We start from the raw sequence: 14,425 nt of genomic DNA, 5'->3' as shown, positions 1-14,425 counted from the left end.
CCTTTTTCCCTCCCCCCCCCCCCCCCCCCCCCCCCCCCCCCCACCCCCCTTGCCCCCCCCCGCATTCCCTCTCTTTGCAAAAAAAAAAAAAAAAAAGGCAAGGATTCTGGAGCCAGAATGCCTGGATTTACATCCTGGCTCGACATCTACTGTTTCACCCTGCACGAATTAGTTCACCTCTCCGAGTTCTGTTTTCTCATCTGTGCGGTAGGCTTTATAATAGCATGTGCTTCTTAGGTAGAATTATAAGGATTAAACAAGAGTAGTTCATATTAAGAATTTAGCATGGTACTGGCCACATAGTAAGTGCTTAGAGAATATTAGCCACAAACACAGTCATTGTTAATATTTTCACAAATAAACAACCAGTCATTCCCGGCCAGTGTTACAAGTACGTATATAACTACATATACACTGTGATAGCAGCACCACAGAATTATTCAGCCTGGAGAAATTAGAGAAAATTTCATAATGAAGGTGTACTTGACATGGACTTCAAAAGTTTCATAGGAATCACAGGAATAACTATGTCGGGAAAGGTATTCCTGGCAAATAAATAAATAAAAAGAGGGAAGAAGCAGTTGGTACATTTGAGAGGAACTTCAACAGGCCAGAGCACTAAGATAAGCAATTTCGGGAAGGTTGGGAACAGCACAGAGTGATGAGGAATGAACTTGTAAGGGTGAGCAGAAGCATTTTTTGCCTTTCATGCTACAGAATTGAATTTTTAAAAAATGTTCATTTACTTTGAGAGAGGGAGGGGGGAGGAGCAGAGGGGGAGAGAGAGAGAAAGAGAGAGAATCCCAAGCAGCCTCCCTCAGCACTGCCAGTGCAGAGCCCGATGCAGGGCTCAATCCCACAAACCGTGAGATCATGACTTGAGCCAAAATCAAGAGTTGGATGTTCAATTGTCTGAGCCATGCAGGCACCCCCAGAATTCAAATTTTGTCTGGCTAGCAATACTGGAAACTTTGACTGTTGAAGAAGATGCCTTCTTTCTGATTAGATATTTTGACAAGATGGTTAATAACCCCAAAAGTGTTCCTCTTAAAATATGGAAAATTTCAGCACTTCCCACAGTGCTTTCTCTGTCAAGACTGCTTCCTCTACTAGACTTCTTGCCCGTCACTCCCTACCTGCCCATCCTCTCCTTTCTGTCCAGTCCACACACATTCCTATGATAGCACCAAACATACCATTCAATAAGCACTGGGTGACTATTGGAAGAAAAACAAATCAACAACTCTTGATTGAGGTAAACTTCAGGTAGCATACTGATTTTATAAAAAATTTCATCCATCGCTCAAAACTCTCTCAACTTGACTAAATCCTTTAAAAAATTGTCACCTGCTATTTACAGTTTCATGTAAATTGTAAGCAATTTAGTGTTCATAGAAAAAGTGATGAGGATGTTTAAGGCAGCCACAGGTGATTCTAAACCTCAGACTTTGTGTGGTTGCAGAATTAGTAATCCTTTGTACACAGCCTGCAAGTGGCTCAATAGAATTGCTCATGACAGTTGTTTTCAGAGACTAACGTTATAAGGAGAGGCTCACATATCAGTAGGCCACAGAGCTAAGTTTGCAGACACAGAGGAAAGAAGATAGAGTAACAATTGAAATGTCTTGATGAAGAATGTGTCCTCTCTATCCCCCTACCACAAACGGGTTTCTGAAGAGTAGTCACTAATGCAACAGAATTTCTGCAGTTTCCACCAAGGTTCAATTCTCTGGGAAGACCCCATGGCTGGTCATGGCAAGGACAAAGTACCTCTGCGTAGTTTCTGTCTGTTGGCACAGGTTAGATGAATGTTTGAGCCCAAGTGAAATTACACTTTTTGCTAGCTTTGCCTACGTGTCCTGCAGCCTCTGATTTTTCCTCTCTCCTGGGCTTTCTCTCCTCCTGATTTGCATCTCCTGTCGCTTTCTCATCTAGCAAAGTAGGGATGTGTCTGATGTCAGCGTCTGTGCTGTGACGGCAGTTCATTCATACCCAGTGTTGGTCTGTATGTATTTGTTCTTTTTACTCTGGCTCTCTAGTTTAAGATTAAAAGACACCCTTTAATTGAAGGTTGAGTGAAAAAGAAATGGCTGAGCTGGAGTGGAAGAAAGGCCATTGAGTCTCTCAAACATACAGGGCCTAAGGATGGCCGTGAAGCAAATCTGAAGTCCTTCTTTTTAGGACCCTGTTTCTCCAAGTATGTTGCTTACACCAGCAGCAAAAGTGTCACCTGGGAACTCATTAGAAATACAGACTCTCAGACCCCACCCTAGACCTACTAAATGAGAAACTCCAGTGGGGGAATCCTGGAGTGTGGGTTTATCAAACCCTCCAGAGGGTTGTCATGCACACCCAAGTTTGCAAAGCACTGGTTTAGGGTATTTGGTGGGCTGGTTCCCTCCTTTCTTTGTCCATTTACTTCTGGAAGCTGAGAGGCCAGGGCCTATCAAGAACAGTGAAGGAGCCCAGATTTTGCCTCACGTGCAAGCTAAGAAGTTAGTTTTATGGAGGCGGGCAGAAGACCTGATACGTGTGGGTCAGAGACCTGAGGACTGTGTGATGCACAGCACAGCCAGCAGAATGGACATAGTGCATTGGTCCTCTGGTCCCCCAGTTTCCATGGGACGGATGCACGGAGGACCAGCTGATGTTGTCCACACACTGGGTTTGTATGGAGATCACAAGCCCAGAAACCCCCAGTATAAAGAGGACTACACCTAAACCTGCCCACCCTTTGCCCTAGAGAGAAGTCTATCTTTATTCTTCTCTGGAGACAGTTTTGTCTTCTGCCCAGAGAGAAGAACAGTCTCTATTTTCCAAGCCTATTTGCAATGCAGATATGTTAGGAAAGATAGTTCAGAACAAAAGCTGTCAGTGCCTTTTCACAAGAGGCGTAGAAACAAACACAAGAGACTGTTGTCTCCCAACTTGATGTTGTATGGAAGACTGGTCTCCCAACCGTATGAAGGGAACCGATATGCATCATTGTATACCTTAGTTCTGTGTATATTTAGGTCAACACTGTGAATTGGGTAACGTTACTATTTCCATTTTTTGGGTGATGAAACAGGCATAGAAAGGTTAAGTAAGCAGTCTGCCTTGATGCTGCTTAGCTGGTAGCAGAGTCCAAATATGAACACAGCTGTCGGATGCCAGGGTTCACGCGGGCTTCTGTATTTTGTAAGACCACGAGTACTTGTAATGACCTAAAATAGACATTTAAATATTATGTATTTTAATCTTATTTCTAAATGGTAGTGTGTTCTCATATATTTGATACTGTTTCACAGTTTAAATGTGACATAGACATCGTTTCCTTTAGGAGGTGCTGCTTTCATGATATAAATTAAATAATGGTAACTGGGTCATTGACAAATATAAGCAATCTCTAAATTATGAATGGTGAATGTTCTACAGGTTTGTTTAGTAAAGTCTCTTGGTACTTCCCACTTACTTACAAAAGCAATGTCCTAAATCTTATTTGGGGTTTTAAGAACTTGGCAGATAGCAAGTTACTGTAGTAAGAACTCTCCCAAGTACTGATATGTCACTCATCATGTTTTTTGCCTATCAATAATAGAAATCTACTTAGAAAACCTTAAGCCAAAACAGAGAGCAGGATGACTTCTGGAACTCTGAGGAAAAACAATATGAGTTGGTCTTAGGAGGAGAGAGATCCAGGAAACAAGCTGCCATGGATGTCTTTTGGTGTTTGTCTAGAGTTGTGTGATTTCTCCTTTTGCTGCCCTTTCATTCTTTATTTCTCCAGAGCAGGTTCCCCTGTTTTCCTATGCCTCTGGTGAAAGATGGTCCCTCTCCAAAGGAAGCCCTCCAAAGCGTACAAATCTTTCCAGGTCTTTTGATGCTGAAGACAATGACATACCTCTAAGTTTAATTCCCATTTCCAAAAGATAAAATCTGATTGTCCCAAGTTGGGTCAGGTTGCTGAGGTCTGGAGAGGCTTAATCATTAACACTACTCTTCATTGCCTGAGTTAAGGACCAATGAGAAATAAGAAAAGAGTCAAGAGGTGGAGAACCGAAAGATGACCATTATCATTCCAAAGGTGGTACTGGAGGATGAGGCTTAGCGAGGCACACGGGAGAGGGGACAGAGCACCCAGGGTGTGTTTGAGTCTGGAGGGCTTGTCCACTCTCTGCAGTCACTATGTGCCCTCTGCTTAGGAAGGAAGGTGAAAAGACCACATGGTGAACTTGTCATCTACAATGGCACTGAGGTGTTTATTATCACTACTCCTTTTTCTTTCCTAATATATGTATGCTACAGGGGCAGAGATCAAGGAGGTAGAGAGATTGGTTTCATTGACCTAAAGGTCATAGATTTTTAAGATAACTATACTATTTCCATTTCACCTAAAAAGGTCTCAAAAGCTAATTGTAACTCTTACCTAGGATTTGGATCGAAATCTGAGCAGACTCACTGCTTCCTTTGAAAAAGCAATAGCCAAGAAAGTTCAGTGTCAAGAAGAGGTGAACCAAACCAACAAAACTATCGAACTAGCTAACAGGCTTGTCAAGGAACTTGAGGCAAGTTGACCTTTTCTTCCAAAATTCTAATTAAAATATTCAGATCACATGTTTTTTTGGGGGAGGAGGGGGCGTATCTTTATTTGCTGTTAAAATAACTAAATAGATAATAACTAAATAGACATGGAATCAACAATGAAGCAAAATAATAATCATAAATACTGTAGTTCCAATGGACTGAAAGGAAGAAGTGATGGATTCTTTGTATTTTTTGGTATATAGCCCCGAACTCCATGATTTTCCTAAGATCTGTTGTAAACCAAGAACAGGTGTTAGATAACTGTGGGATTGAACTGTTGTCTGAACCTATTCATATACACTTGCCCTTGAGTTCTTCCATCAGAACATTTTAAAAAATAAGCCTTCAGGGTGAGTTGGTTGGTTTTTCTGTGACATCTTTTTACAAGGGACTGACTTCCTAATATTATAATAGTTACTCTGTTAAATAAATATTTTTAAAACAATTCTTTTAAATGTCTCCTGTTTGGACACACTGGTAGAACAACGTAAGCCCTTGTCCTCAGGAAGTTACAGATTTTATTTGCTCTCCCATGTGTAATATATTCATACAATAGAATATTATTTGTCCATAGAAAGGATTGAGGTATGATACATATTACAACATGGATGAACCTTGAAAATACCAAATAAATGAAAATCAAGTGAAAGAAGACAGAACAAAATGCCACATAACATGTGATTCCCTGTATGTGAAATGTCCAGAATGGGCAAAGCTACAAAATGTACACATTAGCGGTTGCCAGGGGCTGGGCAAGGGGGCAGGGTATGGAGTGACTGCTAATAAGTACAGTTTGTCCATTATGTGAGAGAAACATTCTCCAATTAGTGGGGATGATCATACCAGTCTGTGAATATACTAAAAACCACTCACATATGTACTTTACAGGGTAAATTCCACGATACGCGAATTAAGTCTCAGTAAAGCTGTTATTTTTATTTAAGTGCTTCCTGAAAGCATATACTGAACTTTTAGAAAAGCAGTTAACTGAAGGTGATAGAAAAGTTGATTTACAGTGGCTTGAACAAATGGGAATTTATTTTTTGTATATTGCAAAAGCATTCCAGGGGTAGACCACCATCAGGGAATTTGATTCAGGGAATTAGTGATCAGACTTCAAATCTCTGTGTCCCTTCTGCTTCTCCATACTTAGCATGTGGTCCTTCACGCTGAGGCACTCTGCAGCACACTCACAGATGGCTGCTGTACCTCCAGGTTCAGGGGAGAGAGAAAACAATCTGGAGCAGCTGGATTTTTCTCCTGGAAACACATCTGGCAGACAGCCACTTAAGCTTCTTTAGCCAGAACTAGATTGACCACATCTAGCTGCAAAGAAGGCCAGGAAAATGGGAAATGGGGTTATCATGATTGGCTAAGCCAATCTCGTGGGGCTGGGCCCATCATCACTCTTGAAAATCAGAATCCTCTTAGCAACAAAGAAGGTAGACGCGTGTTAGGATGGGTTGGGTTAGGCAATAGCCTAACTTTTAGAGTAGACTTTAAAAAATCTAATTTAAATTTACTACAAAGTTAAACCCATCATCCCTCTAAAAGTTCATTGTATCTAAACTCACAGTCCATTCTGTAAAATCCACTCTGTCCATTCCATCTCAGTGATTGCAAGTAAAAGCTTTGGACTCGCTCTTGAGTTTTTGTTCTCTTTGTCATGACCCATACCCAGTCCATCAGCATGTTGTTTTGGCTCTACCTGTGAAGTGCATTTCCAATCGCAGCCTTCTTCCTGTGCTGGTCCAGGCCACCCCCTCTCTTCCCTGGAATACTGCCCCAGTCTTCACCATTGCCCCCCAAAGTCCACTCCCCTCATTGCAACTGAGTAATTTAAAAATTAAGCTCATTTGTGTCTTCCCTGTCTTAGAATTCTCCAGTAACTAATTGTCTAACTCAAAATATAGTCCAAAGTCTTTCCCTGGCCTACAAGGCCCCACGTGATCTGGCTCCCAGATGTTTCTCTGTCCTCAAACCTGTCACCTTCCCTCTCACTCCACCTTTGCCGGCCCCCTTGCTCCTCTCATACTGTCAGTCACTCTTAGATCTGTGGCCTCTGCCTTTTTCCTCCACGTGGCTTACACATGTCCAACTAATGACATTGCTGGCTCCCTCACTTTCTTCAGGTTGCTGCTAAAACGTTCTCTTTATCACGCAGTTTTGCTCGGCCCGTATACACAGCCACCCCCGCTTACAGCTCTCTTTCCACTTAGCTTTATTTTTTCATAGCATTTATCACCACATGACACCCTTAAAAACATACATTTGTGAATGCATATACTTTTGGCAGGGGGTGGGGGGGGAGGTCTTTTCTCCCTAACTAGAATAGAAGCTCCCCAAGAACAGGAACTGCATCGGTTTTCTGCACTGCTTGATCCCACACAGAATAATTCTTGGCACATCATAGGCACCAATAGATATTTGTTGAATGAGTGAATGGCTGAGGTTTTTTTTTTAATGTTTATTTATTTTTGAGAGAGAGACAGAGTGCGAGCGAGGGAGGGGAAGAGAGGGAGAAACGGACTCTGAAACAGGCTCTAGGCTCCGAGCTGTCAGCACAGAGCCCAACGTGGGGCTTGAACCCGCATACCGCAAGATCATGACCTCAGCTGAAGTTGGACATTCAACCAACTGAGCCACCCAGGAGCTCCTGGATGGTTGGGTTTGAGGAGCCTTTTGTGTTAAAAAATATATATATATATACCGTAGCCCTTTGAAGATTTGTTCTTAGATCAGTTGAGAAATTCCACTGCTACTAGTGAGGTTTATACCTGTTTCTATTGAAAGTGGTATGATTTAAGTAGTTTGAAACATTTACTATTTGTGAGGCACCTAAGAAAATGAAAAAGTACCAGTTAATTAGACTGTTTTCTTATAGTAGGTATACTGTAGGAAAAGACAGGCTGTACCATGTGTCTCTAACACATAGCCGAGTTCCAAAGGCTTTATTTGTTCAGGATGATTTAGACAAGGAGAGGAGAGAAAGTGAAATAATGTTAACTATTCAAAAAACAAATTACATATGTATTTGTATACACACACACTTTTTTTAAGGATTAATTGAAGATGTCAGACCTTTTCCTTTGAGGACAAATTCTTTCTGACTAGAACAGGAGACAGTTAACTTCTGAAAAGCATCAAGACTGATGATTTTGTCTATATAGCATTGACCTGGAAGCTATAGTCTCAACCATTCAGACTAATAAATCAGGCAATTTATATTTAATCATTAACTAACTCCTGAGCTGAACAGATGTTCAAAATTAGAAATGGGTCACCCCAGCCAGGATGACATTACAGGCAATCTATAATGCATTAGAATAAAATTATAGTGATTTTTAACTGTCTAGAAATTTATTACAGGACATGTTCCAACTCTTAAACCCTTGTTAGCCAATGTCAGTAATGATTTATGTTGTGTGGGTGGTATGGTGAAATTATTGACGATTTCAGTAGCCAATAAGCTATGTTTAGTAAATCTTCAAATTTCAAAGCTGTTTTGGAGAATGAGGTGGGTGCACTTTATTGTTTATCATTTACTATCCAAAGACAACAAAGATGGAGGAAAGGCAAATGAGAAATTTCTCTTCGAAATTAATGGATGTATGGTCTGTAGCTAAGGAAGGAAAGTAATGAATTCAATAAAGAGGGCTAAAGAATTGAAGTCCCTTAGTGTTTATATGGCTAACTTGGGATGATCTTTATCAAGCAAAACAAGAAGACAATTTATAATAGCTTTGATAACCATTCTCGTTAATTTCATGACCTCTGGGTTATGGGTAGTATGATGGCTTGCAGGGGACTGGCATTCCAGTCTATTCTGATATATATCATTTTTGCTGTGTTCTCTGTTCTTCACAAGCAAAGCTAAATTCCAGAGTTCTTCTTTGCTTCTGTTATCACATTGCTGATCTTTTTTCAGTTCCTATTAATTTGCATGTGCTTAGAATGTGACACCAATTTTAGCCTGCATTGAAACAAAGTGAATTAGTGAACTATCCTTCAGTTCAGTCAATCCAAAGATACTTAGTGCAGTTTTATGCAAATCCAATATTAAGGCCTCCCCATACTTAACCTGGAAATCAGATTTAAATGGTCATCCAACTACATAGAAGGACTTGAACAGAATCCTTTGAGCGTATTATCTTCAAAGCTAGTGAGATCCTCCCGATGTCCATTTTTTTACATAGGTTATAGGTTTTTCCATCGATAGAGTGATTATATTAGAGAAATAACCTGCATAATACCAGCACTATTCTTTAATTAATAGCATCCAGGATAGGTGGCTCTTTCAGCTTTACATTTAAATTAATTAATATAATTGGTGTTTGTTATTTTCCTTTGTCTGCAAGCAGCTGATAGCCAGTATGCTTAAAATAATATTTGGGGCCACTTGGGTGGCTCCGTCAGTCAACCATGCGACTTCAGCTCAGGTCATGGTCTCATGATTTCTGGGTTCGAGCCCCATGTCAAGCTCTGTGCTGACAGCTCAGAGCCTGGAGCCTCTTTCAGATTCTGTCTCCCCCACCCCGCCCCCTCTCTCTCAAAGATAAAATAAAGATTAAAAAATTTAAAATAATCTTTGTCTAGGGCGGTGTGTAGAACCCTTGTTGCAGAGTGGGAGGAATACAGAGCACTGAAGCCACCATTAAAAATCCCACTGTCACTCAGTCTTGGCCAAAGCTCTTGATGCTCCATTCTCAGAGACAGGAAAGTGACTGTCAGCTTTGGAAGAAAGAGGTCAATCATGATTAAAGCATTAGATCATCCACCAGGAAGGACATAGGAAAGTTCTAATGCCATAACGCAGTAAACTGTGCTGAAGAGAGCATGAGAGCCCCTTCATAATTATGGGTTTCAAACGTAAGAAGGATGAAGATTGCCATGCTTTCCAGTTCAGTTCTGTGCCTTCTAAAAAGGCTGTACAGAAGGATGTAGACTAAACTGAGTGGTGATGTGACTACGTTAAGCGTTTGTTAAGTTGGTGTTCGCCCTGCGGTTACATCTGAGTAATTCGGCCTTTCAGTCAGAGAAGATCCGCTGGGGTCAGTCTATTAAATCGTTTGAAGCTCAAGAGAAGACCCTCTGTGGAGACGTTCTCCTTACAGCAGCATTTGTGTCTTACGTTGGATCCTTTACAAAACAGTACCGCCAGGAGTTGGTAGACTGCAAGTGGGTTCCCTTTCTCCAGCACAAGGTAAGTCACTTCCCTACCTTGTCAGCATTTGGAAGCATCATCTTGAAATTTCAGTAGAAAAAAACAGGAGTCTGGTTGGTTCAGTTGGTTCGGCATCCACCTCTTGATTTCAGCTCAGATCATAATTTTGCCTGCAGCACAGATCCTGCTTGGAATCCTCTCTCTCCTCTCTCCTCTCTCTCTTTGCCCTCCCGTGTTCATGCTGTCTCACTCTCGATCTCATTCCCAAATAAACAAAGTTAACAAAAACAAAAACAGTTTGTATCCCAGGCTCATTTCTACCTCTGTCATGACTGACTGACTGGAAATTCTAGTGTGATGAGGATATGTCTTGTGTGTTACAGTGTTTTTTGCTTTAATGATGGTTTCAACAGAAGGAGGAAAAGTAATAAATTACTTTAATTTTTTTTATTCTAGAGAGAGAATAAGTATGAGCAGGGAAGGGGCAGAGGAAGAGAGAGAATCTTAAGCAGGCTGCACACTCAGAGTGTAGACCAACATAGGACTTGATCCCACGAACTTGTGATCATGACCTGAACCAAAATTAAGAGTTAGACACTCAACCCACTCAGCCACCCAAGTGCCCCAATAAATGATTTTTTATACACTGTAGTGATATAGCTGGAAACCTGCTTTTAACAAAACTGATAACTGAAGTCAAATTTGGGTCATCGTTACAATTTAACATGAAACTTTGTTTTCTTCCTGACATTACGGATTATAAAAGACTTTTTTTTCACAACCACTTACAGATTAAAGGTCAGCATTTTGTATATAAGTATTAAAAATAGCTCAGCCTAAATCGAAAAATTCAAACCCGTCAACAAAGTGAAATCACAGACTTGGAAGATTTAAAAATCATCTATTTTATGATCGCCCTTACACTAATGAGAAAACTGAGTCACACAAGTCTAAGTGGCTTGACTTAGGTCATGTCGAATGGGAAGTCAGACCTCCTGACTCCCAGGCCACTGTTTCCTATGCAACAGTGTGTCGTCTCAGTTGGTGGAAGCCCTTAAGATACCCTACATCTCTCTGTGTATTGATGTTCTACATTAGTAATTATGCCGCAATTTTCACAATAGTTGTTTTCATGACACAAATACATGTCAGTGGAGCTTCTGCAGATTAAATGAAACTTATTAAAAGCATTCCATAATTAATAATTTTAAAGAATAATCCTTTTATAACTCAATTATTTAATATATCTGTGGTATCAAACATTTTTAACGTTGAAGATTTTTTTTTTTAATTTTAGTAAGCATACAGTGCAATATTGGTTTCAGGAGTAGAATTCAGTGATTCATTCCTTATGTACAACACCCAGTGCTCATCACAGTGCCCTCTTTACTACATGTCACCCATTTAGTCCATTCCCCACCCACTTCCCTCCATCAGTCCTCACTTTGTTCTCTAACATTAAATGTGGTTTGTTTCTCCTCTCTCCTCTTTTTACCACTTTTTACCACTGCTTTCCCATAGGTTCATTTGTTTCATCTCTTAAATTCCACATGAGTAAAATCATATGGTATGTGTCTGTCTCCAATTGACTTTTCGCTTAGCACAATACATTCTAGCTCTATCCATGTGGTTGCATTCCTTTTGATGGCTGAGTAAGATTTTCATTGCATATATGTACCACGTCTTTATCTGTTCATCAGTCAGTGGATATAGGGACTCTTTCCGTAGTTTGACTTTTATTGATAATGCTGCTGTAAACGTCAGGGTGCGTGTACTCCTTTGAATCTGTATTTTTGTATCATGTGGAACAAATGTTTGTCCTTACGGAAAGGGGGTTCCAGTTAATGAGCTAGTTATCTTTTACTCCTTTAGATTTGATAACAGCAGAGTGGGAAGACCATGACACCTGTATGAGCCTATGCCAGAGTCCCAAGAGGAGCTAAAATTGCTCAATGTTAATTTTTTAAATTAACTTTCTTCTGAAAGCGTTTGTCCTGCCCTCTCAAGAAGCATCTGTTGTTATTTCTTCTTATCATATAAGGTGTTTCTTTAGGTAACAGTCTCCTAAGTGTCTCTGACTTCTCAGTTTGTCTCAGGTATCCTGGGGATTTAAATGGTTTGTAAGTTTACCAGTCAACAAGTGACTGTGTTTTTTGTGATTTTTTTATTTATTTATTAAAAAATAAATTTAAAAATTAAAAATTTATTAAAAAAAATTTTTTAAGTAGACTCCGTGCCCAGCGTGGGGCTTGAACTCACAACCCTGAAATTGAGACTTGCATCTCTCTTAACTGCACCAGCTGGGCCCTTCTGTTTTTGTGATGTTTTAAGACCTATAAACCAAACATGTCATTTATTAATGACCTTTAAGGTAACCTTGGAAGGAAACTTTTATAAAGTAAGTCAACCATCCTTAATACATTCCTAGAAATGAAGACTTTATATTCTAAATGGATCAATTCTCCCCAATTTTATAAATCAGTTTAACTTAGTTCAAATCAAAACTCCAGGAATTATATTCTTACTTGACCCAGTGATCCTGAAGTTTGTTGGAACAGTATGTTTTTGAGAACACCAAGATAATATTGGACTAGAACAGTAAGAAAGCACTTGTCCTTCGAGATTGTAAAGTATGTTCTAAAACTATGATAATTACAACAAGGTGGTTCCACAGGGGAAATAGAGTTCAGAGCATAGAGTTCAGAAACAATCAAGAATGTTGAGAGATATTTGACACACTTAGTGTGTAAAAGTGTATAAACTCCCACAGACATATCTCTCACCTGCAAATGTTGTACTCATACCCTGTCTTGCCTCCTGATGCTGTAAGATGAACAGCTGACATTTTATCTAAAGGTGATCATATAGGTTTATACTAGTTTCCATCACTTTTCCTTCCTCAAGGATAATTCTAGAGCATTTTTCTCCTCTGATGAATTTTTCCCTGTCTACTATTTCATTACTAGATCATGTCCACAGCATTCACATACGTAGTTATTTCTCTCATGTGAAAAATGCATCAGGGGCACCTGGGTGGCTCAGTCAGTTAAGCGTCTGACTTTGGCTCACAATTCATGAGTTCAAGCCCATTGTCGGGGTCCGTGCTGACTGTTAGAGCTTGGAGCCTGCTTTGAATTCTGTGTCTCCCTCTCTCTCTGCCCCTTCCCCACTCATGCTGTGTCTCTCTCTCTCTCAAAAAAAAAAAAAAAACATTAAAAAATTAAAAAAAAATACACCAACAAATTTCTCCTGAACCCTCCCTGCCTCTCCAGCTACTCCTCCATTTCTCTGTTCTCATTTGCAGTCATCACTTTAGACACCAATCTAGAAACACTGTCTGCAGATCTTCCCTCCATTTTCTGAGTTACTCTGGACAGGCTTTTGTCCCCAACACTCTACCAAAACTCCTATTGTGCAGTTTTGCTTCCACGTTGCTAAGTCTAGTGGTTTGTTTTCCAGTCTCCTCCTACTTGACTCTTGGCTACGCTTGATGTGATTGATTACTCCATCTTTCCATCAGTACCTTCTTTACTAGAGTCCAGAACCTCCCCTCCTCCCCATCTTCCTCCTATGTCACTGGTGAATCTTTCTCAGACTTCATTAATTTATTCCTCTTCTCCCCAATCTTAATGTTGAAATGCCCAGCTTTCAATCTTTGACCTACTTCTCACCAGGTGTGTGGCTTTAAATGTCACTTGTACACCAGTAATTTGCAAAAGTATATCTGTGGCCCAGACCCTGGCATCTTAACTTCTGTGTCAGAAAAATGTCTCACATATAGTGCATCCAAACCAAAATCCTGACCTTCTCCCCGCCCAAAACCTCTTTTACCCAGGCACTCCCAACTTGTTTAATGACAGCTTCACCTTCTGTTGGGCCAAAATCCTTGGAGTCTCCTTGACGTGACTCTTCCCTCTGGCACTCATATCCAGCCCATCCAGGAAATTATACAGGCTATGCCTTCAAAATACATTCAGAATCTGACCAGTTTTCCCCACCTTCACTGCTCCCATCCTGGGCCAAGGCATCATCCCTCTCTTGGATTACTGCAAAAACCTCCTAACTGGTTTCCCTGTTGCTATATTGGTTGTTTCTCTCCAAAATCTCATCTCAATAGCCAGTGTGATTCTTTAAATTTTTTTTTTCAACGTTTATTTATTTTTGGGACAGAGAGAGACAGAGCATGAACAGGGGAGGGGCAGAGAGAGATGGAGACACAGAATTGGAAACAGGCTCCAGGCTCTGAGCCATCAGCCCAGAGTCTGACGCGGGGCTCGAACTCCCGGACCGCGAGATCGTGACCTGGCTGAAGTCGGACGCTTAACCGACTGCGCCACCCAGGCGCCCCCAGTGTGATTCTTTAAAAGTGCAAGTCAGATTAAGTGAATTTTCTTTCAGAATTCTTTCTGTGACTCCTCACTGCACTCTGAGCAAAAGCCAGAAGTCCTATAATGTCTTGTAAACCCCTCTTTGATTTTGCCCCTTTCTCTATCTTACTCCTTATTATTCTTTTCCTCACTGCTCTGCCTTAGTCACACTGCCCAGATACCAGATATGCTCTGACCTCAGGCCCTTTGCCCTTGGTGTTTTTTCTATCTATATAGAGATATAAATAGTTATATATATATATATATATAAATATATATATATATAGTGCTGTAATATAAATATATATTATATATATAAATATATATT

General features: G+C 40.4%; 1 protein-coding gene and 1 long non-coding RNA gene across 2 annotated transcripts in view; one reads left to right on the top strand and one right to left on the bottom strand.

The window, feature by feature from the left end:
- LOC121028645 (uncharacterized) overlaps positions 1-11,163 on the bottom strand; it is a 19,844-nt gene extending 8,681 nt beyond the window's left edge. Inside the window, exon 1 of the long non-coding RNA XR_005789364.1 lies at positions 11,131-11,163. This is a non-coding gene — a long non-coding RNA (uncharacterized LOC121028645). The remainder of the gene's footprint in view (positions 1-11,130) is intronic.
- Positions 1-14,425, top strand: part of DNAH11 (dynein axonemal heavy chain 11) — a 358,576-nt gene that overhangs the window by 256,634 nt on the left and 87,517 nt on the right. Inside the window, 2 exon segments of the mRNA XM_040472462.1 lie at positions 4,413-4,547; positions 9,599-9,769. Coding sequence (XP_040328396.1) covers positions 4,413-4,547; positions 9,599-9,769 — 306 coding nt within the window.

Source organism: Herpailurus yagouaroundi, unplaced genomic scaffold, assembly GCF_014898765.1.
Source record: "Herpailurus yagouaroundi ecotype Mexico unplaced genomic scaffold, PumYag 100, whole genome shotgun sequence".
NCBI classification, from domain to species: Eukaryota; Metazoa; Chordata; class Mammalia; order Carnivora; family Felidae; genus Herpailurus; species Herpailurus yagouaroundi.
This window is presented reverse-complemented; position numbering and strand designations above follow the sequence as displayed.